Source organism: Bombina bombina, chromosome 10 (assembly GCF_027579735.1).
Source record: "Bombina bombina isolate aBomBom1 chromosome 10, aBomBom1.pri, whole genome shotgun sequence".
Lineage (NCBI taxonomy): Eukaryota > Metazoa > Chordata > Amphibia > Anura > Bombinatoridae > Bombina > Bombina bombina.
The window spans coordinates 127,881,071-127,906,081 of NC_069508.1; the positions used below are offsets into that span (position 1 = coordinate 127,881,071).

General features: G+C 37.0%; 1 protein-coding gene across 1 annotated transcript in view; it reads left to right on the forward strand.

The window, feature by feature from the left end:
- The window catches only part of LOC128640757 (vitellogenin-like), a 459,754-nt gene that overhangs the window by 256,502 nt on the left and 178,241 nt on the right, over positions 1-25,011 (forward strand). Inside the window, 3 exon segments of the mRNA XM_053693183.1 lie at positions 4,950-5,135; positions 6,339-6,486; positions 13,206-13,413. Coding sequence (XP_053549158.1) covers positions 4,950-5,135; positions 6,339-6,486; positions 13,206-13,413 — 542 coding nt within the window.

Below are 25,011 nucleotides of genomic sequence, written 5' to 3' on the forward strand. Positions count from 1 at the left end.
TAGAAGAAATAGAAATCTAAAGAATGTGGTAGCACCAAGTATAGTTAGACAGGACAAGAAAGAGAAGAATATGGGTCTTATAAACTCTGCAACCCTTACCGGATTTTTTAAATGTTATAGGAAAAGTTGTGTGTTGTGAACACACACACAATTCTAAGAATTATAATAAAACTATTGGTAGGGACATGAAAGGAAGAGAGCTTAATATTAAAGGGAGATTAAACTGCAAATCAGATTTTGTGGTTTATATGCTGGAATGCAAATGTGTGACCCCCTAAAATACATTGGGCGAACAAAACGTTTGTTAAAAACAAGGTGTCTTGAACATATCAAGAACATTGAGGTGGGTACCCTTAAAAATCCACTTGTGAAACACTTCAAGGATGTACACAATAGTGACCCAACACAATTTTACATTAAGGTCATTGAACAACTACAAGTGGGAGCTAGAGGTGGCAGCCACCTGTTAGAGCTTAGAAAAAGGGAGACCTTTTTGGATCCACACTTTATCAAGTTTGGAACCATCTGGCCTAAATAGGGACATTTATCTTGCAGCCTTTTAATAAATAATTAATGTCAAGTATATAAACACATAGATAAAGTAGGGTGATTCATAGGATCTATTCATAGTTCCAATTACATGATGAAACACACTATAACTAAGTATTCATGTTCGAAAGCTTGTCTTTGAAATATTATGTTAGTCCAATAAAAAGGTATCACTGCATACTGCAATACTTTGTTTTTTTAGCATTATATATATATATATATATATATATATATATATATATAAAAATACAAAAACAAAAGAATGGTCAGCGCTTGAAGTTGATGTTTAAACTGCTATTCACAATAAATATATATTCTCATCCACTAGTAAGAATAAATATATTTATATATAGATGTATATCTATGTGTACAACAATTTATAGTTAGTGCAAATGGCAGTCTTATTCAGATGGAAAGTCTGTGGATGTATAATATTCCATATAGTCCACAAAGCTAGTTCCCGTGTGCTATAGGTGTGGGCAGCCCGTCTGGTCTAAAGATGATCCCCCGCAAGGTGAGGTTCCTCTCGAATTGTCTGGAATTGTCTGGAATTGTCTGGAAATAAGGTAATAGGTTGCTGGGCCATGAAATCAGCCTGATAAGCTCCGATTTATACCTTTGGTGCTCCATATTTGTATATCTTGGATATTGTCAACTTTTAACGTTTGTGGAGCAATTTAGTGCATGCACTTGGAAACAGACCTTTTGTACAAGGATCTAGCTACCTGTCAGCACTACGGCTCACTACCATTGTGTATATACATGTTTGTCTAATTTTATAACTGTATACTTGTATTTTAACAAGACAAGGGTGTCTGTTTTATACTATTTTATACTATTTAAAATAAATCTATGGTTTTATAATCTCTGTTATATTATAATGTATTGTGTGGTCAATTGTGATATATAGACTATACACACACCTCTATACATATAATATCCCCGTACTCCCTATACCACCGACAACGGATAACGGTGATCCACTGAAGATACACCCAACATTGGAGGATCGTGGATAAACAAGAAGGGAGCAAAGGAACAGAGTATAACCATAGAAGTACACTTCTAGTACCTCACTACTTGAGGGTACACCAGGTGAGCGCGGATAATTCCCCCACTGTTTGTTATTTATGTAACTTCTGTGAACGTATTACACGAAGTGTGCCCCTGTGCGCCTGTCTCCTTCTATACTTTTCTATATATATATATATATATATATATATATATATATATATAAAAAGAAAAACAAATGCAGACGGCTTCTCCAATTTCCAAAACTTGATTTATTTGCTTTAAAAATCCATGTTATACACGATCACGTGAAGTTCACAATGCATACTTGAAAAACGGCTGCTGCTATATATATATATATATATATATATATATATATATATACACACACAGAGAAAAATGCACTCACAGGAACGAACAACCAGCTCAATACCATTGTTAGCCTGTTCTGTGGCGATTTACCACCTGGGTGCAACTTCTTTTAGCCCAGCAATGCTTTTCACAGAGTAGAACTTTCCTGTAGTATATCAGTCTGATCCCGCCTATTACGGTCAGTCCAGCACTGAAATACCAGGCAATTCATCTCTGAACAAGGAACAAAGCAAACCCAGACGATCGTTTCGGCCTTCATTGGGCCTCGTCAGTGAGGTGTAGCAGTATTCCTCTAAGCACACTGAGCAAGGAGTCCACGTCTGGTTTCCCCTTTTTCCCATAGGGAGACTAAATACACACAGAGAGATATGCACTCACAGGAACGAACTACCAGCTCAATACCATTGTTAGCCTGTTCTATGGCGATTTACCACCTGGGTGCAACTTCTTTTAGCCCAGCAATGCTTTTCACAGAGTAGAACTTTCCTGTAGTATATCAGTTTGATCCCGCCTATTACGGTCAGTCCAGCACCGAAATACCAGGCAATTCCCCTCTGAACAAAGAACAAAGCAACCCCAGACGATCGTTTCGGCCTTCATTGGGCCTCGTCAGTGAGGTGTAGCAGTATTCCTCTAAGCACACTGAGCAAGGAGTCCACGCCTGGTTTCCCCTTTTTCCCATAGGGAGACTAAATACACACAGAGAGAAATGCACTCACAGGAACGAACCACCAGCTCAATACCATTGTTAGCCTGTTCTATGGCGATTTACCACCTGGGTGCAACTTCTTTTAGCCCAGCAATGCTTTTCACAGAGTAGAACTTTCCTGTAGTATATCAGTCTGATCCCGCCTATTACGGTCAGTCCAGCACCGAAATACCAGGCAATTCCCCTCTGAACAAAGAACAAAGCAACCCCAGACGATCGTTTTGGCCTTCATTGGGCCTCGTCAGTGAGGTGTAGCAGTATTCCTCTAAGCACACTGAGCAAGGAGTCCACGTCTGGTTTCCCCTTTTTCCCATAGGGAGACTAAATACACACAGAGAGAAATGCACTCACAGGAACGAACAACCAGCTCAATACCATTGTTAGCCTGTTCTATGGCGATTTACCACCTGGGTGCAACTTCTTTTAGCCCAACAATGCTTTTCACAGAGTAGAACTTTCCTGTAGTATATCAGTCTGATCCCGTAATAGGCGGGATCAGACTGATATACTACAGGAAAGTTCTACTCTGTGAAAAGCATTGCTGGGCTAAAAGAAGTTGCACCCAGGTGGTAAATCGCCATAGAACAGGCTAACTATGGTATTGAGCTGGTTGTTTGTTCCTGTGAGTGCATTTCTCTCTGTGTATATATATATATATATATATATATATATATATATATATATATATATATATATATATATGAATGGATAAATAAATGTTCTTCCTATGGTATTTCAAAACGTTGTGAAACACACCAAAGAAAATGGTTTATACAATATATAGAGAGAGATGGATCAGATGCTAAGATCCAAAAAATACATATATATGAAAACCTTGTTAGTCAAGTCCCAGGTTAATTAAAATCCACCTTCTTCTTAAATCATAGGATTGAGGTTGCCTGCTGTAAGTAGGCATATATCTCCATTTTTTGGATAACATAAGAATAAGACTGCATATCAAGCAAATTTGGGAACTTAAAAGTGTGGGTTTTTTTTTTTTTTTTTTTTTTTATATGGATATATCATTATAATATAAAAATATAAAGGTTTTCATATATATGTATTTTTTTGGATCTTAGCATCTGATCCATCTCTCTCTATATATTGTATAAACCATTTTCTTTGTGTTTCACAACGTTTTGAAATACCTTAGGAAGAACATTTATTTATCCATTCATTTGTTTTTTATTTATTTATTTATCTATTTGGTTTCACATACTGACTTAGCCGTCTTTATAACCAATTAGTACTTATCCTCTGTCATACATATATATTTAATCACATCTGTATACGGTTATATAAACCGAGCGCCTGGATACCTATCTTTTCACCAATTTTTCAAACAAGCTAGGAATAAGACAGTTCAAGGTGGGGACCTTTTATCAGTCATTATTCCAGGTATTAGGTATCAGGTTTATTCTCTAAAACTAGAGCCGTGGGCCAAGGGTGGTACACTTAGCGCTGATTCAATTGTTCTCTTTTAAGCCATATATATATATTTCAAAAATAAATCAGACATATTTAAAAATATTTATTTATGAATAAATATAAAAGGTTCTTGTATGTGAAGAACATTGGAATGTGAAATATTTATATTTGTTGGGTTAGCACACATGAGAATATGCAATCGTGTTTGCACAAGAGTGGTGTTTTAGGTTTTTTACACTTTTTTTTCTTCATTGACTTCTATGGGGGAATACGTGAACGTGCACACAATATTTTATCTTTCTGCTCTTGTCGGGTTAGTGCGAGAGTTAAAACAGTTTATTTTAATCTTGTAATATGAGGGCAACCCGACAAGTGCAAAAAGCTTACTTCTAGCACAATTAACATTTGAGCTGAAGTGTTAATTTGTGCCTTACTCATAATCTGGCCCAGTGTATATAATGCAGGTGATTATTAAAAGTGATTTTAGGGCTAAACTTGTTGATTGGAGGGGAAAAAACCCAAGATAGTATACAATCTTTTCTGTTTAGAAATTCAACAATTTTGGAATTAGGACCATTAACTGTAATCCAAACCCTAATCCAAACAAATAATTACTTTTTCACAGAATTATTTTTTCTTATAATATGCTTGGATGACATTTTCCAAAGAAATATTTAAATACCAACATTTGTTGCTCAGAGCAGTTCAAATTAACTACGGTCTACAAATATTTTGATTGAGGAGATTGCTAATTAGAATATCACACCCAAAATGTATGTATGCCTGCCTGCCTGTCTGTTTGTCCGTCCGTCCGTCTATCTATCTATCTATCTTTGCCACATATTACCAATGCTTTACATACATTCTTTTTTTATTACAGCATGGATAAAGATATTACATTTTTCATGGGTATAAACACACACCTCATACAAGCCGGAATGGAGGTTAAGGCCAAAATTCACATTTTACTTCCTGTTAATATTGCAACAACAATTGACGTTAATCAAAAACATTTCAAGCTGGATGCTATACCTAATAACCAGGAAACTGAAGTTTTTTCTCTAAGGTATGATTCATTTTAAAGATCAATTATCAATTATTATAATAAGTGCTTTACTCATTTAGCTTAATCTCTCACATGAGATGATTTTAAAAATATAAATAGTACCTAGATTAGAAAATGGACATAAATACAAGGCATAAAAAAAATTAAAACATTGCAAAAATTATGACAATTAAAGTATTTTTCTTTACAGTCATAGCGCTAATATTATTTTCAGGTACTAGTGGAATTTTTACAGTGTTGTATAGCTCCCAAAATTTGGTAGATCCTTTCCAGATAGTCAAGCAGGACACCAAGGGGTTGTGGGAGGAAAAGGGGTCATACTAGCCAAACCTTGCAAATCGTGGATTAAAGTAGAATTACAGCACATGAATTGTGTTTTCAAAAAAATGCACGCAAAGATATCCAGAACCTTGAGAAAGTGCGCAAAGACAGTGGTCTACAGTGTGAGAGCTGTTAAAATCCAGTTTAGAAGATGAGATGAGTTGTGGCCACTTCCTTATAATAAAAACGCATATCCATCTTGTTGATTTCAGATGTATATATCGCCAAACTGGAAAATGGGTGCTTTTTTTAAAAAAAATATATATATATATATATATATATATAAACATTGATCAAACATGCCCATTGTGCCGATATATAAATGCCCTACATATCTTTTTTAGCAAATCTCACACATGTAACTGATGATTTTCCTTTTACACTAACATTCACACAACATTGCATTAAGGCAATGTACTTATTACTTATAAATATGATGTTACACTAAAACAAAATTTACAGAATATACCTGTAACCAGTGTTCCTTCTAAAACCAGATTTAATGAGCAGACCAGCAGTGAAACGGTTAATTAATGACCCACACCCTGCAGTTAGCATCAACCACACAATGCAGACAGAAAGGTATAGTTACATTATTAACTGTTTTACTGCTGGGCCACTCACAAAATCTGGCCTTAGAGGTAACACTGCATTGTAACATTTCAATTCCAGTTATTTTAACTGAAAAACTCAACATTGGTTTTTAATATAAAAAAAATCGACAACAAAATAATTGAGTGAAGTTTATCTCGCTAACCTAGAAAAATGTTGCAATATTATGGCAAAGGTGAAGCAAAAACAATACCATAAATATTTGATTTATTTTGACTTAAAGCAATTGAACATATTTCTTTAAGATAAGCAATGCAATGTTTTATTCAGGTCAAAGGCATACTCTGTAACAAGAAATATTGAGGATTTAGATGCTGCTAAAATGATTCCAGTTGTACCAGCTGGAACAGAACCAAATGTACTGAAGCAGACCTTCAATCCCAGAGACTTGTCAGCAGGGGAGTTTCTGAGAAACGAGGTAAAGAGAATTCACTATCAGCACAGAAATATTCTCATTCCCATTGGGATCTGTTCTGCTTCATATTAAAAAATAGCCTCTCGCTTTTTCAAACTTGTTTGCAGTTAATCATATGCATATTACTCACGAATGGATCAAGGCACCAAGTGCTATTTTTTTTTAGTTCAGATGAAAAAGCAATGTAAACATTTTACTTTGTAATTCAACAATCTTAGGTGGCTTGAAAAATTCTATGCATTCTAAATTATCTTCTATTACAGTTATTAAAGGAGAACGGTAGGCAAAATTAAATGTTACTAAAGTATAAGAGCAATTTATTTCCTATTTAAATACTTCTGTATAATTTACTGTACAGTATAATTTACTGTACAGAATAGCATGACAGATTTACATCCCCCCTTTTCTCCTGCATCAACATAATGTACATACTGTATACAGTTTCTAAGTCATCTACTTATCTGCACGTAACGGTCTGCCATGCATTAGACACAGATAATCTTTATACTTTTTACGCCACTTTATCCTCAGTTTTAAAATAGTAACTGCTCAAGTTAAGTAAATAGCGCTCATATTCTTGTGCTCATATTACAAGTTGAAAGTAGAAAGTTATCGCTCAAGCTTAAGCCAAAGGCTCGCTAACATCTGGAGGTCGACCAGTGCGGGTGCGCTATTTTCCTTTCCACCTTAAATAACATGGAGCATGCTACAAAACCCTTTTCTGTATTTCACTGATGGTGAGCTAGGCCAAGTGCTCTAAATCTGAAGGTGCATTAAGAAATACTCAAAATAACATTGTTCTCTACTTAGAAGAAAAATGTATGTTTCATTTATATAGTTTTATATCTATATGGATAGATATAGACATAGATAAGAGTATATATATATATATATATATATATATGTGTGTGTGTGTCTATATATGTGTATATATATATATATACATATACACAGTATGTATATAAAACAGTTTCTGATAAGTGAAGAACAATGCTATAGCATTTCTATTAACAAAATCCTATAATATAAAAAGCCAAGTCTGTTTGTCCAAAGCTGTCATGTGCAGTAGAGACTGCACGAGGACAAACACACCTGGTATTCAACAAACTGACCTGGGCTGGCACCTTACCCGTGAATGGAGCGGAGCAGACCGGCCATGATGGGATGGAGCCACTTCTTGAAGGGGGTGGGGCTGGGCATGAAGGGGCAGAGCCTAAGTGTGATGGGAGCAGGGCCGGGCGGGAGCTGCCATAGCTGTCTGAGTGTCTGCATGAGAGAGAGCAGCACAAGAGGGGAGATATAGAGTAAAAGAGGGGGAGAGAGAGCAAAAGAGAGGAGTGAGAGAGAATAAAAGAGAGGGGTGAGAGAGCAAAACAGAGGGACGAGAGAGCAAAAGAGAGGGATGAGAGAGAGCAAAATACAGGGGAGGGAGAGAGCAAAAGAGAGGGGGAGAGAGAGCAAAAGAGGGGGAGAGAGAGTGCAAAAGAGAGGGGGAGGCAGAGAGAGCAAAAGAGAGGGGGGACACACAGAAAGAGAGCAAGAGAGGGGAGAGAGAGCAAAAGAGAGGGGATGAAAGAGAAAGATCAAAAGAGAGGGGGAGAGATCAAAAGAGAGGGAGAGAGATCAAAAGAGAGGGGGAAGAGAGAGCAAAAGAGAGGGGGGAGAGAGAGAGAACAAGCAAAAGAGATGGTGAGAGAGAGAGCAGGCAAAAGAGAAGGTGAGAGAGCGCAAAAGAGAGGGGGAGAAAGAGCAAAAGAGAGGGGGAGAGAGAGCAAAAGAGAGGGGAAGAAAGAGCAAAAGAGAGGGGGTAGAGAGAACAAAAGAGAGGGGGAGAGAGCAAAAGAGAAGAGGAGAGAGAAAGCAAAAAAAAATGGAAGAGAGAGCAAAAGAAACGGGGGAGAGTGCAAAACAGAAGGGGGAGAGAGAGTGCAAAATAGAGGGGGAAGAGAGAAAGCAAGAGAGAGGGAGAGAGAGAGAAAAAAAGAGGGGGAGAGAGAGCAAAAGAGAGGGGGAGAGAGAGAGAGAGCAAAAGAGAGAGTGGAGAGAGAGCAAAAGAGAGGGTGGAGAGAGAGAGCAAAAGAGAGGGGGGAGAGAGAGTGCAAAAGAGAGAGGGGAGAGAGAGAACAAATGAGAGGTAAGAGAGAGAGAGCAAAAGAGAGGGGGAAGAGAGAGAACAAAATAGAGGGGGGGGAGAAAGGGGTGGGACCACTGTACTGCAAAAAATGGCCCGTGTACATGGGTTTTAGGACTAGTAAAAATATATTCACATTGTATTAAAGGGCTTTGGTATATGTGTTGACAGGAAAGGGCTCAAAGTTGCATGTATGTATATATATATATATATATATATATTATCAACCCACAGCAATGTTTCACCCTTGAAACTCCCACGGAACGCCTATATATTCGTTGTGTCTGCAATCTACTTTGTTGATAAAGACAAAAAGTATATGTATTATATAGTATAGTAGTGTTAGAATATATATGTAAACTTTTGTAGTGATTATAAAAAACTTGTATTTTGTACTTAGGTAGATTTTTTTTTTAGTATTTTGAGAACATGATTGCGCATTCGCAATATTCAAATTTCCATAATATTGAGAATGCACAGTCGCAATTGAAATATTCATATTTCATAATATTGCAATCACAATATATCTTTATCTATCTATATATAGATATACACTCACCGGACACTTTATGAGGTACACCTGTTCAATTGCTTGGTAACACAAATTGCTAATCAGCCAATCACATGACAGGCAGCAACTCAATGTATTTAGGCATCTAGACGTGGATAAGATGAATTGCAAAAGTTCTAACCAAGCATCAGAATGTGGAAGAAAGAGAATTTAAGTGACTTTGAACGTGGCATGGTTGTTGGTGCCAGACGGGCTGGTCTGAGTATTTAAAAAACTGCTGATCTACTGGGATTTTCTTGCACAACCATCACTAGGGTTTACAGAGAATGGTCCAAAAAAGAGAAAATATCCAGTAAGCAGCAGTTGTGTGGACAACAATTCCTTGTTGATGTCAGAAGTCAGAAGAGAATGGGCAGACTGGTTCAAGATGATAGAAAGGCAACAGTAACTCAAATAAACACTTGTTACAACCAAGGTATGCAGAATACTATCTCTGAACGCACAACACGTTGAACCTTGAAGCAGATGAGCTACAGCAGCAGAAGACCAGACCACACCGGGTGCCACTCCTGTCAGCTAACACTAGGAAACTTAGGTATAATTTGCACAGGCTCACCAAAATTGGACAATAGAAGATTGGGAAAACGTTACCTGGTCTGTTGAGTCTCGATTTCAGCTGCGCATTTAGATGGTAGGGGCAGAATTTGGCATAAACAACATGAAAGCATGGATCAATCCATTCTGCCTTATATCAATGGTTCAGGCTGGTGGTGGGGGTGTAATGGTGTGGGGGATATTTTCTTGGAACAGTTTAGGCCCCTTAGTACCAATTGAGCATTGTTTAAATGCCACAGCCTACCTGAGTATTGTTACTGACCATGTCCATCCTTTATGACTACAGTGTACCCATCATCTGATGGCTACTTCCAGCAGGATAATGCACCATGTCACCAAGCTCAAATAATCTAAAACTGGTTTCTTGAACATGATAATAAATTCACTGTACTCCAATGGCCTCCAAAGTCACCAGATCTCAATCCAATAGAGCACCTTTGTAATGTGGTGGAACGGGAGATTTGCATCATGGATGTGCAGCAACTGCGTGATGCTATCATGTCAATATGGACCAAAATCTCTGAGGAATGGTTCCAACACCTTGTTAAATCTATGCCATGAAGAATTAAGGTAGTTCTGACAGAAATAGGTGGTCCAACCCGGTAGTAGCAAGGTGTACCTAATAAAGTAGCCGTTGAGTGTATATTAATATTAATATAGAACATGTTTGTTACAGTGTGATCACAATATGATAAGTAAAACATGATAATATTACAATTTTATGAAATATCAATATTGAGATTGTGATTGTGTGTTCTCAATATTATGGAAATATGAATACTGCAAAAAAAAAAAAAAACACACCTAAGGAAACAATACAAGTTTTTTACAATCACGTCTAAAGTTTGCAAACCTATTTTAGCATTATACTATACAATACATATACATTAAACAATGTATATAAATCTATCATAACTAAAATTCCCCTATAGGTGTATTATTGATGTGTTTAATTCACTATTGCATAGTAAGAACAGGGGTTGAGTTTCTGTTAATACATATAAATTGTATTGCCAAACAATACTGTGTAAAGGGATAATTTACATTACACCTTCGATGTAGATTGCGATGATGCTTTGAATATATTAACAGTATCAGAGAAGCATCGCCACCCACTGAAATGTATGGTAAAATGCCTCTTGGCGATGATGCCTTTAAAATGTACTGTCAGCTCTCTTCACCGTCATTCTTCACATTGCGATGGAACCCTTTTGAATATCTTGCCACCTTGTGGCACTTTTGATCATCGAGGCCTAAATATTAGATATCGTTAAATAAACAGAGAAGATATAAGGAAATTTGTTTGTGTTGAATATGATCAAATATGAAGATCTTGTTTCCGTGCAAGTTCATCTCATTTTAATGATTTGTGGTGTAGATATTTTATATATACAAATAAACACAAACGGAACATTTTCTCACACCATTTTATACTCTGCTGCTGGTAAAAAAATGAATTGGAAACACATGGGGTGAGATTCCATATACGGCGCAGGCTTCAGCGCAAGCGGTGAAAGCCGCCCGCCCGTAATTTCACCTCGCCATCGGTGCCTAAGAAAAATAAAATATATATCAAATATTCCGTAAAAGTCTAACACGCCTCTCAAAAATAAACCCGAAACGTAAAACCCCTATATCCGCCATCAAACCCACAGCAGAAATAATAATTAAAGTATTAACCTCTATATCCGCCATCAAACCCACATTGCAACTAATAATTAAAGTACTAACCCCTAAATCCGCAAAGCCCAACATCGCAAACTACGTAATAAAACTATTACGCCATTAACCCACAAAACAAGTACCCTATTAAAGTATTAACCCCTAACCCACCAAACCCACACAACGCAATGCTAATAAATCTATTAACCCCTAAACCGTCAAAGCCCACATCGCAAATAAATAATTAAATTACTAAGCCCCCTAACCTTACACCCCCTAACCTAATACCCCCTAAATTAATCTAAATTACCTAAATTAAAAAATACTGAAGTTATTAACTATTAAAATAAAAAACTAACATTACTTTAAAAATTAAAAAAAATAAGTTTAAATTAAGCTACAATTACAGAAAATAAGAAATCTAATATTACAGAAAATAATAAACAAATTATCAAAAATAAAAAAATTAAACCTAATCCCTATGAAAATAATAAAGCCCCCAAAAATAAAAACACCCCCTAATCTAATGCTAAACTACCAATAGCCCTTAAAATGTCTTTTTGCAGGGCATTGTCCTAAATTAAACAGCTCTTTTGCAGTAACAAAAAATTCTAAGTCCCCCCTAACAGTAAGACCCACCAAACCCCCCAAAATAAATAAACCTAACACTAAAAAACCTAATCTACCCATTGCCCTGAAAAGGGCATTTGTATGGACAATGCCCTTAATAGGGCATTTAGCTCTTTTGCTGCCCTTAAAAGGGCATTTAGCTCTTTTAAGAAGTGCCCATCCCTAATCTAAATAAAACAAACCCCCCAAACATTTTAAAAAAAAACTAAGTCTAACCCCCAGGTTGGTACTCACAGTTGCTGAAGTCTGGCGGAGAAGGTCCTGTTCCAGGTGGTGAAGTCTTCTTCCAAGCGGTGACCTCTTCTTTCTTCTTCCAGGAACAAGCAGGCGCGGAGCTGAGGACGGAGCTGAAAACCGTTGTCTGCAGAGCTGAAGACCGGCAACCCTGGAACTAAAGACCTGTGACCGCAGAGCCATAGAGTATCGAGGATCCTCTACGTAGGATCTCCGCCGTGCACTGAATAGTGAATTCAAGGTGCGCAATTAAAGATGGCGTCCCTTGAATTCCTATTGGCTGATCTGATTCTTCAAATTCAAATCAGCCAATAGGATGAAAGCTACTGAAATCCTATTGGCTGATTTGATTAGTTGTAATGTGGGTTTGATGGCGGATATAGGGGTTAATACTAAATGTCTCCATTTTTGCCACGTAAGTCCTTGCGCTGAATATGTGATACCGATTTGCGACGCAGTCCCATGTTAGCTTATGGGAGAAAAAATAGCCGGCGACGGGTGAAATATACGTATATGTATATTGGATACCAAAACCACGTAAAAACCGCCGTTGCCCACAAAAGCGTGTAATGTAGCCCATTAAGATAAAACCAATTTTACAGTTCACTGTTCCTTTAATTGACAGCACCTTGCTCTACTACATCACACCAAGTCACATTACACAGCATTATCTAATCAATCTTTAGCATGACTTTTAACCACTCATCTTCCTTTGTGTTAGCCAGCACATTTCTGACTTCATTTTGCATTGCTAATCTCTGTGTTTTGCTATTCTCTGCACTGTTGCTCTCCAAAAAAAAAAAAAAGGCTGCATAATCTGCCATGCATATTTTTAGATTTAAATGTTTTAGGATTTAATTTCCTTGATATGTGTAACTATCACTTTAAAAATATATAGTTTCTTTGATATCAATTATTTACTTCTTTTTTTAACATTAGGGAAAAAACTCAGCGGAATTTCAAAAAGAGGATATATATGAAGAGCAGATAACAGCCCACTCGTCTGCATTTTCTAAATGCTTTACTGCAACTAACTTTGGATTTCAGTTTTGTTTGGAAAAGAAGTCTGACAGTGCTGCATTAGTTAGAAGCTCTCCTTTATACCATATGATTGGAAGTCATTCGGTTAAAGTGACCCTTAAGCCAGGTATTTACATTTACTGGGTAATGAAAGATATAAAATAATGTTACATTTTTACTAAAATCGACCTACAGTCCCTCAATCCTCTTTAGCTTCATCAGTTCCTAGGTGTTGTCTATAGAGCATATTTACTAAAGCTCACTTATATTTTTAAAGGGACACGAAACCCAACATTTTTCTTTCATCATGCAGATAGCGAATACAATTTTGAACGACAGAGGTTTTGGAGGTAGTTAAAGTCTTCAAGATTTCATTGAATTTTATCCACTTTTTGTTATACTTTTGTTACCATTTTAGTTTATCCACTTTTTGTGAGATTCCCTCTGCCTAAAATCACATTAAAATATTTCAAATATTTAATGATAAAATGATCCCTTCCCCATCATAAAATATATAAAAAAATTAAGTTAACTTTAAAGGGACACTGAACCCACATTTTTTCTTTCATGTTTCAGATAGAGCATGCAATTTTTTTTTTTATTTTTTTTTATTCAATATCCAACATTTTGACATGTGAAATTATTTCATTTTCATCGTCTCATTATGCCTCACTAGGTAATTTAACATAAAAAAAAAGAAAAAAGAAGCATGCAAACAAAATTCCACTTTATCTTTGGACCTTGTAGAGCATGCAATTTTAAGCAACTTTCTATTTACTCCTATTATCAATATTTCTTCGTTCTCTTGCTATCTTTATATGAAAAAAAAGGCATCTAAGCTTTTTTTCTTGGTTCAGAACGCTGGACAGCAGTTTTTGATTGGTGGATGAATTTATCCACCAATCAGCATCAAATTTTATGTTTAAAAGATATTTTATTACACTTCTATCTTTAATTTAGATAATGGAAATATGTGTACTAGACATTATCATGTCCATAGCTCGAACTTGCCTCAATACAATCCTATTAAAATGTTCGCTGGTCAATTATAACTATATCTTTAACATTTCATAATCACCACTAAAATGTGTTTACTTTGCATTAAAAATGCTACAAAGGTACAAAAATATTTACAAACTATGGACCAGATTACAAGCTGAGCACAAAATATTGCTTCCACAAAAGTGATATTTGCGCTTAACTTAGTAATACCAGCGCACGCAAATGTGAGCTGGTATTTCAAGTGAGGTGCAATGTGAATGTGAACTCACGTTCGCATTGCTAGGAAGCATTGAGCTCACAATAGCGCGCTTCCATAGGCTCCAATGGGGGCCTCGTTCTCATGCCATCAGACGCAGCATAAAAACTATCGCAGAAAAGGGGGCAAGTCGTGCAGCGATGGAAAGCAAAAATAAATATATATGTATATAATTACACATATTAGCACATAAATATAAATGTATATAATTACACATATTAGCACATAAATATAAATGTATATAATTACACATATTAGCACATAAATATATATGTATATAATTACACATATTAGCACATAAATATATATGTATATAATTACACATATTAGCACATAAATATAAATGTATATAATTACACATATTAGCACATAAATATAAATGTATATAATTACACATATTAGCACATAAATATATATGTATATAATTACACATATTAGCACATAAATATATATGTATATAATTACACATATTAGCACATAAATATATATGTATATAATTACACATATTAGCACATAAATATATATGTATATAATTACACATATTAGCACATAAATATATATGTATATAATTGCACATATTAGCACATAAATATATATGTATATAATTACACATATTAGCACATAAATATATATGTATATAATTGCACATATTAGCACATAAATATATATGTATATAAGCATATTCATAGATATTTACAGGGATAACAGAGTCCCCATAGACCGCAATGTAAAGGCACTTTTCAGTGCCGTTTTTTTTCTAAAACCCCACACCCGCCAACTTTAACCAATCAAAACTGCTTCATGCAGTTTTAATAAAAAGTAAAAAAAAAAATAATATTATTTTTTTATTGAAAATGCACTACACACTTAATTTTGGGGCCAATTGGGGGACCTTTTAATTGGCTAATTGTTTGAGTGCCACGAGCTCCAGGTAGCAATAACCAGTCACTTGTAATAGCTTGTTATTTATTGAGGGCCCGTAAACGGGTGAATTTGCTCATTTGTGGGCATGCAATAAATTAGCACTCCACTTGTAATATGGCCCTATATATATCAACAAAGAAAAATCAAATGTTTTGAGATATGCTTTATTAAAAAAATTGCTCTATCACATTGCATTCAACTTTTAAATGAAAATGTGCATTGCTTAAAGGGACAGTGAAAACTTTGAGATGGCAATATAAAATGATAAATCACATATATAAGAAAAACTTTGCAGCATACTTTCATTATTTATTTCCCCCCCCCCTTTTCCTGTAATTCCATTCTGAAATTAGTCCAGAATACAGTTATATTCCACACAGCCATTGTCTGCACACTCTAGTGACCTATTTATAACTGTCCCTAATTGGCCACAGCAGAGAAGGTAACCTAAGTTACTCCCATTGGTTTATAGACACTAAGGAGTAGAATTATTTAAGCAGTGGATGCTGCTTTCTACGCCCATTATTTCAGGCTCGCCTGAAACAAAAGTTAAAGGGACAGTTTACACCAGAATTTTTATTGTTTAAAAAGATAGATAATCCCTTTATTACCCATTCCCCAGTTTTGCACAACCAACACTGTTATATTAATATACTTTTTTACCGCTGTGATTACCTTTTACCTAAGCCTCTGCAAACTGCCCTTTTATTTCAGTTCTTTTGACAGACATCCATTTTAGCCAATCAGAGCTGGCTCACCTGAACTCCAAGTGTGCGAGCACGGTGTTATCTATATGACACACATGAACTAACACCCTCTAGTGGTGAAAAACTGTCAAAATGCCCTTAGAGAAAAGGCGGCCTTCAAGGGCTTAGAAATTAGCATATGAACCTCCTAGGTTTATCTTTCAACTAAGACTACCAAGAGAACAAAGCAAAATTGGTGATAAAAGTGAATTGGAAAATTGTTCAAAATTACATTCTCTATCTGAATCATGAAAGTTTATTTTGGACTAGACTGTCCCTTTAAGAAGCAGCGGTCGTAAGACCGCTGCTCGGACTGAAATCATCCCGATACGATTAGGACGATTGACACACCCTGCTAGTGGCCGATTGCCCACCGGTGAGCAGGGGACCGCATTGCACAAGCATTTCACTAAAAATCTGGCAAGAAAATTAGCCTTCTTTAATATTAGTGAGTTTGTAAGCAGTGAAGACGTGTACAAATGAAAGATAGATAAAGAATATTTCTATCTTTATTAAAATTGTGAACGTGATGTAAGTGAATGGAATTAAGCATTCATAGTGAACATAAAATGGCTTGTGTGTTACACAATCATTTTTATTAGGAGTTATATACATCTAGAAAATACATAAATACAACTACAGGACAGATGATAATTTGTCTAAAATATAAAAAAGAATAATATAAATCTGGTGAGAAAATTAGCCTTCTTTAATATTAGTGAATTTGTAATCAAAAGAAAGGGTGGATTGAAGCACCAAAGCTGTGTGAACTGACTTATTATATGTGTTACAAAACAGTAATGTGTATGAGTGAAGACTGAAAGTGATGATTCCACTTCTATAAAATATAATACTTGCAAAAACACAGCCAGAATGATAATAAATCCTAATGTATGAGATATCAATCTTTGTATTGTTATGATGTCATTATTTCATCTTTGATATATTTGTATCATCATTATCTGTTAAGATACTGATCTTGGTAACATGGAGAAATATCTATGGGCTGACTTTTTTTAGTTATTATAAGAAGCAATAATTATTATTTTGCTCATTTAGCCCTTTAGGATGGACCAAAAGATATATCCACTCTCACTCAGCTCTTAATAATGCCTGTTCTACATTTCCCCCCTAATACCAAGGGAATTTTTTTCATTTCCCTGACACTTAAGATCTTTAGGGTTGGATTGGTGATATACTAAAAAGTGAGATCCTACTGAAGTAAGTGTCTTTCCATTTCCTTGGTCTTTGATCACATTTTTAATGTTTCTGATGTGTTCTTGGAGTCTGGTTCTTAGCTTCCTGCTGGTCATGCCAACCTAAATTTTGGGACATTTACAAAACAATACATATATCACGCCCTCTTTTGTGCAGCTGATATAATTTTTTATTTTATGTATTTTTCCAAATGCATCTTGAATGGTATTGTTTTTCTTCATGTGATTGCAAGTTGAGCATGTACCGCAGGAAAAGGAGCAATTTGCAAATAAGGTTTTGGTGTTACCCAGGTGGAAGTGACTACTGGAAACCATGTTTTTAATGGTTCTCATCCTTCTGTAGCCTATTTGTACTCTATCAGCCACTATAGTTAGGAGATCTTGATCCATTTTAAGAATATTCCAATGTTTGTTCATTATCTTAGCTACTAGATGAACTTGTGGGTTATATGTTAATATTAGTCGGGTTTGAGTATCTCTCTTTTTAGTTTTTTTCTTTAGTAGATGCAATCTATTGGTACAGAGAGCTCTGTATTTTGCTTTTTTTATACTCCTTTTACTGTAACCCTGATCTAGTAGTCTGTTTTTCAAATCTTGACCTTGTTGATTGAAAAATTAAATATCACTGCAATTTCTGCAAAGTCTAAGGAACTAACCCACGGGTAGTGATTTCATAGTTCCTAAAGCATGTGCATTACATTTATGTAGTAGACTGTTTGTGGCAGTCTCTTTCCTATATATGTTGGTTTTGATTTTTGCATCTTGATCTTTAAATATGGAAAGGTCCAGGAAATTAATTTAAGATTGACTCATTGAGTAAGTTAACTTGATGTTAAGTGTGTTCGTATTCAACTTTTGCAGGAATACTTCAAGGTCCTCTCTGGTTCCTTCCCATAAAAATAGGATGTCATCAATATAGTGGATCCATAATGGTATTTGATCCGTATCTGAAGTGTGAACATCCGAGCATACAACTTGCCTCTCCCACCATCCTAGGAAGAGATTGGCCTAGGTGGGGGCACACACTGTGCCCATTGCAGTCCCTTGTGTTTGTAGATAAAATTGATTGGCAAATGTAAAGAAATTATAACTCAAAACAAACTTAAGCAATTGTAAAATAAAATCATCATGTGGTGGTTCCTCCTTGGATCCTTCCTTTAAGAAAAACTGGACAGCTTTGAGTCCCCTATTATGATCTTTTGAAGTATACAGGGACTCTACATCTGTTGTCACAAGCCATGTATTTTCCCTTACGGTGATATTGTCCAGTCTGTGCCTCCACAAATTCTCTTAGTCTGTGATAAACATATTTACTTGCGTGTTCTGATTGGCATTCATTTCCTGATACAATCGATCTACCAGGTAGAATATCAATATTCTTATGAATCTTGGGAATAAGATAGAATGTCGAAACTTTAGGATCCTTAACAGAGAGAAATTTTATTTTATCAGGATTTATTATTCCCTTACTCTGGGCTTCTTTAATGATCTTATTATAGATTTTTATGTATGTTTCGCTGGAATTATTGAATCATTTTGGTAACACTGCTTGTTTTTAAGTTGTTTCTCTACCTGTTTAGTGTACATGGAGATTGGCCATATCACTATGTTGCCGCCCTTATCGGCTTCTCTTATGATCATATCATCCCAGTTTTTGATCTCTTTTAAAGCTTGTTTTTCCTCAGTGGAAATATTGTGGGAGGTAGGTCCAATTTTTAATTTTGTGATTTCATGGCATACCAGTATCAGAATCTGTTTCCAGAAAAAGGAGTGGAACACAACTGCAGTATAAAAGTAAATGTATATTTGTTACACCAGACTGTCTGAATCCTCTATTGCTGGAAAAGGATTCCTTCAGTCTAGTGGTTCAACATATTTATATATCTTTAGGAATATACTCATTCAGTAGGATACTGAAGGAGAAAGACTTCCAACTGATAATATCACACTCAGATACTATCAGAAGAATGATAAGAAAGGAAAAGAATCAGGCAACAGTGCGTCTTTACTTGGAGTAGATTAAAGGTAGAAACCCAGAATAATATAACAAACTAAAGCACAGTTCAATACTTGGTAGTAAGTTCAAGCTGTATGTGTACATAGGATGATGTTAGCTGAGTAGAGTACCTTGCAAACAATTTGTAAGAGTAGGAATAGTTGCTGTGTACCTTCGTTAATGTCTCAGAGTGGTTTGGCAGAAACCGGAACAGGACCGGAAGTGATGTCACGCTGCACTCGCAACTCCGCTGCAGATTGCTGACAGGCAGTAGTTCACACAGGGGTATGAGCTGCGGCAATGGAAAAGCAGCAAAAAGTAAACATCAAATATTAAGGTACCTTACCCCACTGATGATAGAGTGACAAGTTCTAAGTAGTTCAAAGTAGCAATTTGTAAGAAGTAGAAAGGGCTCAGAAATCCTTCCTCCAGCGAAGAGAAAGGTTTTAGCAAACAGGTTGGAAATCCTCACAGGTGTAGTGACTTCAATACTGAGCAGGGAGTGAAAGGAGAGCTGCTCTCTTAAAGAAGGAAGAACGAATCAAAGAATTGTGGGTGTAACTAAGAGGAGAGAGGGTTTGTACAAGGCAGAACCTGACAGAATCCCCCCCCTAAGGACGCTGTTCCACAGCGAGAGGACGAGGCCGGTCAGGATGGCAATGATGATACAAAGAGAGAAGTCTAGGTGAGTTGAGATTGGAGAGCGGTTCCCAGGAGTCCTCATCACTGGAATAATTCTTCCACCTCACCAAATACTGAAGAACACCCCTGTAGAACCTGGAGTCCAAAATGGTGTCAACTTCGTACTCATCTGGTGCCAGAGGAAGATTCATAGGAGGTAGAAGGATCCGTCCATCCCTTGTGGGTGTATAAGGTTTCAACAGCGAAACATGAAACATAGGGTGTATCTTCAAGGAGCTGGGGAGGGTCAATCTGACAGCGTTGGCATTGACAACCTTCTGGATAGGGAACGGACCTAAGAAAAGACTGGCCATCTTTTTGGATGGTATTTGTAGTTTCAAGTTCCGAGTGGAAAGCCAGACTAAATCACCAATAGCGTAATAAGGAGGTTTACGTCTCCGAAGGTCATAGTAATGTTTCTGGGACTGCTGGGACTTGCGGATGTTCTCCTGTATGTGGTTGAAATTCTCCTGAAGTGAAAAATGGAGATCATCTATGTTAGGTGAATCTGAGGAAGGAAGAGTTGAGAAAGTCAATGTGGGGTGAAAAGCATAATTTGCAAAAAAAGGTGTCATCTTGGTAGATGAATTAGATAGATTATTGTAAGCAAATTCTGCCATAGAGAGATATGTCATCCAGTCATTCTGTTGATAGGAACAGTAACATCTCAGGAAATGTTCAAGCCATTGGTTCAACCTTTCCGATTGGCCATTCGTTTGCGGATGAAAAGCTGTGGTAAAGCGATGTTCCATTTTGGTCAATTCACATAATTTGCTCCAAAATTTTGAGGTGAATTGCGTACCCCTATCAGTTGTTAAGATGGAAGGAATCCTGTGCAATTTGATGATGTGGTCTATGAAAAGGGTAGCGGTTTCAGAGGAAGTAGGGAGTTTATGGAAAGGGATGAAATGTGCCATTTTAGTGAATAAATCAATGACAACGAGTATAGTCGTTTGTCCTTTTGATGGTGGTAAGTCTACTATGAAATCCATGGACACATGATGCCAAGGCTTGTTGGGAATTGGTAATGGTATAAGCAACCCAAAAGGTGGTTTTCTTTCGGGTTTACAGGTGATACAAGTCCTACAACTGGCAATGTATTCTGAAATGGTGGATTTCATGTGTGGCCACCAGTAAGTCCGAGAGACAAGATCAAGAGTTTGTTGGACACCTGGGTGTCCTGCTAAGGGAATGTCATGGCAGGACTGTATAACGTTTGTCCTCAAGGAAGGTGGTAATTTTTTTTTCTAACCATGGTAATAGATACCATTAGTCTTGATCAAAGTAGGTTCAGGAGGAGTTGATTGTTCATTGCAGTAATTCTGAAGATCAGTCAAAAAAGGGGTAGTGAGACCTATGAAGCAATGTGGAGAGACAATGTCCTTTCTGGCGGATAGGTTTACAGACCGTTCAGGTAAACAAGATAAAGCATCAGCTTTGATGTTCTTATTAGCTGGTCTGTAAATGATAACAAAATTGAAGCGGTCAAAGTACAGGCTACAACGAACCTGTCTAGCAGATAAAGTTTTATTAGACTGAAGATATTGAAGGTTCTTGTGATCTGTAAATATATTGATTGGTAGAGTAGTGCCTTCCAGGAGATGTCTCCAATGTTCAAGAGAGCGTCGGATGGCCAACAACTCCTTGTCGCCAATGGCATAATTCTGTTCGGCAGGTGACATAAGTTTGGAGAAGTATGAAATTGGATGGAGAGGATCAGTTTGAGATTTTTGTTGAGAGAGAACGGCTCCAATGGCAAAATCTGAAGAGTCAACTTCCAGGGTGTATTGGTAAGAAGGATTAGGAAATTGAAGAATTGGCGCAGAGGTGAATCTGGATTTTAGATAATGGAAAGCTTGTTTAGCTTTTAAACCCCATGAGAAAGATGTTGTAGACCCAGTTAAAACCATGAGAGGTTTCACTATTTTAGAAAATCCCTTAATAAATTTCCTATAATAGTTTGAAAACCCAAGGAAGCGTTGGAGGTCTTTTTTGGTCTTAGGTTCAGGCCAATCCAGAACAGCTTCAACTTTTTCTTTCTGCATTTGAATTCCAGATGGGGATATATCATATCCTAGAAAAGAAACCTGGGTTGTATGAAAATTACATTTCTCCAGTTTAGCGTAGAGTTTATGTGCTCTGAGACGTGCAAGGACATGTCTAACATGTCTCACATGATCTTCATGAGTTCTGGAATAGATGAGTATATCATCCAGATAAATAACAAGACATATATCCAGGAGATCACGGAAGACATCGTTGATGAAGAACTGAAAAGTGGCAGGGGCATTGCAAAGGCCAAACGGCATTACAAGATATTCGAATAGACCGTATCTGGTCCTAAATGCCGTTAGCCACTCGTGTCCCTCTTTGATCCTGATCAGATTATAAGCCCCTCTTAAGTCGAGCTTAGTGAAAATGGTAGCCTCTGAAAGTCTCTCGATCATCTCTGGTATGAGAGGCAGGGGGTAACGGTTTTTGATCGTGCATTTGTTCAGTTCACGATAATCAATGATAGGCCTGAGACTGGAATCTTTGTTACGAACAAAGAAGAACCCAGCGCCAGCAGGGGAGGTTGAAGGCCTAATAAAACCTTTTTTTAAGTTGTCGTCAAGATACACTTTAAGATGTTCCAGTTCAGGAGTGCTTAAGGGGTATAGGTGACCAAAGGGAATACGGGCACCTGGTTGAAGATCTATGGGGCAATCATATGCCCTATGAGGTGGCAGATTCTCTGCTTCAACCTTACTAAAAACATCCTTAAATTCAGAATACTGAGGAGGTAACCCCTCAGAATCAGTAGTCGAGTGTAACAAAAGAGGACTAGGGAAACATGTATCTCTGCAATAAGTGGAACAAAACTTTATTTGAAAAGGGTGCCAAACAATAGTGGGGTTGTGAAGTTGTAGCCACTTTAACCCTAAAACCAAACAAAAATGAGGTGAAGATAGTACATCAAAAGAAATTAACTCAAAATGTCCAGCTATATTGAGCATTACAGGTATAGTCTCATGAGTTATTGGGCCAGAACACATAAATGAACCATCTATGACTCTTATAGGTATTGGAGTGGACTTTTTAATGAGAGGAATGTTCTTCTTGAGACAGAAGTCATGGTCCATGTAGTTCCCTGAAGCGCCGGAGTCAATAATAGCATCATTGATCCTCAGAAGACTTTGTTCCAGCTGTAGGGAGACAGACAGAGTACAATAAGAAGGTTGTATCAGAGAGAGAAGGGATGTATACAAATTAGAGGACTTACATTTCTTGTTCTTCAGGAGAAGAGAACAATCCTGGACACTGTGGGTCGGATTGGCGCAGTACATACATAGATTCTTTATGCGTCTGCATTGTTTCTCTTCCTGAGAGAGGGGGCCTCTAAGAAAGCCGATCTCCATAGGTTCTACAGAGGGTTTTGTAGAAGTAACAGTGGTTGAGGCGGTGGAGCTGTAAGAGGTCTTGGGTTTTGGATCTGTGGCATACTTCTCTGCCTTCCTTTCACGTAATCGTCGGTCTATCTGAACAGCCATTTTCATGAATGCTTCAAGAGTTGTAGGTAGTTCAATTCTGGCAAATTCGTCTTTTAACAACTCTGAGAGTCCTAACCGAAATTCATTACGGAGGGCGACTGGGGTCCAGAGGGCATCCGTGGCGAACTGTTTAAAGTCCGTGATGTAGTCTTCCACGGGTCTTTTCCCCTGCTTCAGATTCCTCAGACTCATCTCAGCAGTAAGCTGAACATCTGTATCTTGAAACATTTCATCCATACTAGTAAAGAAATCCACAAGAGAAGTCAGAATGGGATCCTGATTTTCTATGAACTTATCAGCCCAGTTTCTTGGATCCCCCCTGAGAAAGGAGATTGTGGTGAGGACTTTCACTCTATCAGTGGGGTAGGTCCTAGATTTCATAGAAAATAATAGGAGACAGGCGTTTTTGAATTGCCTATATGCTTTTCTGTTTCCACAGAAGAGATCTGGAAGGGAGACTTGTGGTTCAATATAACTCTCAGTTTGGTTACCTTTAATAGCAATAGAATCTGTAATAACCTTTCTTAGGGCAGCATTTTCGATCTGTAAATCGTGGAGGCCCTGTGCAAGCTGATCAACTTTTTGAGTAAGGTTATATACTATTTGTCTTAAGTCTGCTGGTTCCATAGTTAATTTGGCTCAGTATTATATCAGAATCTGTTTCCAGAAAAAGGAGTGGAACACAACTGCAGTATAAAAGTAAATGTATATTTGTTACACCAGACTGTCTGAATCCTCTATTGCTGGAAAAGGATTCCTTCGGTCTAGTGGTTCAACATATTTATATATCTTTAGGAATATACTCATTCAGTAGGATACTGAAGGAGAAAGACTTCCAACTGATAATATCACACTCAGATACTATCAGAAGAATGATAAGAAATGAAAAGAATCAGGCAACAGTGCGTCTGTACTTGGAGTAGATTAAAGGTAGAAACCCAGAATAATATAACAAACTAAAGCACAGTTCAATACTTGGTAGTAAGTTCAAGCTGTATGTGTACATAGGATGATGTTAGCTGAGTAGAGTACCTTGCAAACAATTTGTAAGAGTAGGAATAGTTGCTGTGTACCTTCGTTAATGTCTCAGAGTGGTTTGGCAGAAACCGGAACAGGACTGGAAGTGATGTCACGCTGCACTCGCAACTCCGCTGCAGATTGCTGACAGGCAGTAGTTCACACAGGGGTATGAGCTGCGGCAATGGAAAAGCAGCAAAAAGTAAACATCAAATATTAAGGTACCTTACCCCACTGATGATAGAGTGACAAGTTCTAAGTAGTTCAAAGTAGCAATTTGTAAGAAGTAGAAAGGGCTCAGAAATCCTTCCTCCAGCGAAGAGAAAGGTTTTAGCAAGCAGGTTGGAAATCCTCAC